This window comes from Carlito syrichta, unplaced genomic scaffold (genome assembly GCF_000164805.1).
Source record: "Carlito syrichta isolate Samal-C Ts95f unplaced genomic scaffold, Tarsius_syrichta-2.0.1 Scaffold43704, whole genome shotgun sequence".
Taxonomy (NCBI): Eukaryota; Metazoa; Chordata; class Mammalia; order Primates; family Tarsiidae; genus Carlito; species Carlito syrichta.
In genome coordinates, this window is record NW_006987800.1 from 11114 (window position 1) to 13873 (window position 2760).

General features: G+C 55.1%; 1 protein-coding gene across 1 annotated transcript in view; it reads right to left on the reverse strand.

Moving 5' to 3' along the window:
• Positions 1 to 2599: 2599 nt before the first annotated feature.
• The window catches only part of MYOD1 (myogenic differentiation 1), a 2150-nt gene continuing 1989 nt past the window's right edge, over positions 2600 to 2760 (reverse strand). Inside the window, exon 4 of the mRNA XM_021706879.1 lies at positions 2600 to 2743. Within this exon, the coding sequence (XP_021562554.1) occupies positions 2600 to 2743 (144 nt within the window). The remainder of the gene's footprint in view (positions 2744 to 2760) is intronic.

Here is a 2760-nt window from a genome sequence, read left to right on the forward strand (position 1 = left end):
GGAGTGCAGTGGCCGCTTCCGGCCACTGCAGCCTCGACCTGCTGGGCTCCGGCGATCCTTAAGCCTTAGCCTTCCAAGTAGCTGGAACTACAAGCGCGTGCTACCACGACCAGCTAATTTTTTAAAATTTTATTGTAGAGGTCTCACCAAGTTGCCCAGGCAGGTCTGAACCCGCGGACTCAGGCAATCCACTCACCTCCGCCTCCCAAAGCGCGGGATTACAGGCTGAGCCACCGAGCCCGGCTTCCCAGGGGTTTTTAAAGTGTCACGAGATAGGCACCGTGCCCTCAAGTTTCTCCCTTGTACCCTCAGCACATACTCTCATTTGGCTCAACTTCTCCAATCCTTTGCCTCCTCTCCAGCCTAATCACTGCTCTGGTTCAGGACACATCAGCCTCCTCTGAGCAACCCCAGTGGCCTCCTGACAGGTCTTCCCACCTCCAGTCTTGTTCTATCTTAACCATTCTCCCAGCCAACACCTGCCTTTCTGAAATAGTTTTATTTGCATTCTTCCCCTGTCTAGATTCCTCTATGGCTTCCTACTGCTCAAATGAGGCACATTGTGGTCCTCCTTCTGACTTTCCCCCATCTCATCTCTGGCCCCTCTCTAGAGTATTTTCGGTTCTATGAAGGCATCTCTCTTCTGCATCTTTGCACTCACTGCTTCTTTGGCTCAGAGCATCCTTCTTTGGCCTGTCTTTCCTGACCAACTCCTTCGGGACTCTTATTTGGGGCTACCTGCTTGCCTATTCCTCCCCTTTTGTTCCTCTTACATATACACTCCCATTATAGCATTAATGCATCTAGATCTAGCCAGCTGCTAAAAGCCCCCCCCATGTGTGTTTCCCAAGGGCAGCGACCGCATCTAGTCGGCACTGCTTTCACCCAGCACAGGACCTGGCATTGGCTGAATGAATGAATTCATGAATGAGGGCCAGGGGGTCTCCAAGGAGTGCAAAGAACCCCCAGGGGCATCTGGGGAAGTGGCCAGAAGACAAGTGGATACTCATTAGTAATGGAACAGCCCTGGGCGGCTCCTCAGGGACCCTGGGTATGAGAGCAGAGAGCAGATTCTCAGACACATAACCAGGACGCTCCTTCTAGCATCGTGTGTTACCTGATTCCCTAGGACCCCCAACTTGACCAATGAAGCCCTGGAAAGTGGGCCTGCAGGGTCTTCAGGAGGAGGCTCTGTGGCTGGGGGGGCAGGAGGTACATGAGGGAGGGGGCACGTGTGTGCTGGGAGTGGGGCGTAGTATGTGAGTGGGAAAGACAATCCTCAGATCAGTCCTCCAGGGGCCCTGGACCCAGGGGAGGGCAGAAGTGTCTCTCTCTGTGTGTGTATAGGTAGGTGGTCTCTCCCCTCTGGGTGGTGGGTGTGGGTCTGTGGGCCTTGCGTGTACATTGTCTGCTCTTGTTTCTCAAGACAGCTCAAAGGACATCTCCTCCAGGAAGCCCTCCCCCAACACCCTGGCTAAATAAACGGCCTCTCTTCCACTTTCAGAGCGTTTACAGCCGGATGTGAGTACTTCTGACACCTGTGATGGTGCTGATTCCCACATGACCCTCTCCTCAGGGACTCTGGGTTCTGTCTTCTTATGGAAACTAACAACTCTGAGATGCTCTGAGCACTGGGTTACTGGCTGAACAGAGGTGTCTAGGCCTATCTGGCCCTCCATGCTGTTCCCCTGCGGTCACACCTGTCCTTAAGAGCCGGTAAGTACCATACATTGCACAGTGCTTCTCCACTCATTTAGTTTCCCTCATAATGCCATGAGCACCCCCATCACATCCCTCATGTACCCCTGCAAGGATGCCAAGCCGCGCCTGGGGCCGTGACTTTCCAAGGGTCCTTCTGAGTACCACACCTGAGTTCACCCTGTGTGTATGGAGGGTATGAGTCCGAGCCGTGAATGCACTTCAGAATCACTTGAAAAAATGCCAATACCTGGCGCTGGGTATCTGGGGCAGGTATAGTAAATCAGAACCTTCGGAGGCTGGGGCCAGACATGAATTTTTAAAAATACTCATATACAATCTGTGCATCCTTCCATAGGAACCACTGACTTGTGCGTGGTGAGGTACGCCAGGGCCAGAGTACCCTCCTACTGACGGAAGAAACACACCCCTCCTTCCCTCCCCGGACAGCAGATTCCCTCCTTGCAATACGTCTGCCGCCCACAGGGGTCGCTGAGGGACGGCTGGCCCTGTTCGCGACTTTCCTCCGCACCCAGGGAAAGCCGGAGCCACCGAGGTATAAATTAGCGTCTTTATTTCCAACACCTGAGCGAGCGCCCGCGGCTCGCCGCCTGCCATAGAAACGTACAAAGTCCCTGTTACACCACACACCATGCCTCACAGATAAATATAGCCCCAGGGGCTCCTGCTCTGGCAAAGCAACTCTTATTTACAGAAATAGATTACAAAAGTATTACAAAAAGTGGTCCTGAACCGGGGGGGGGGGGGGGGGGGGCGGGAGCGTGGATGGATGGGAGTGGGGTATGGTTACACCTGCTACACGTGGGGCTGGAGTGCACCCCCGGCGCACCCCCCAAAGTAACCGGTGCGTCCAGGGGCGGGGCTTCGGTCTGCGAGGGTCTCACCCCCCGCCCCATGAGGGAGGGAGCAAGAAAGAGGAAGGACCTAGCCCCTCAAGGATCAGATGTGGCCCACCGAGGACCACAGAGCGGCCATCGCAGCCAGTGTCCGGGAAGGGTGGGGCGTGGGAAAAACGGACTGTGTCCTTGCACCGGGGGCGGG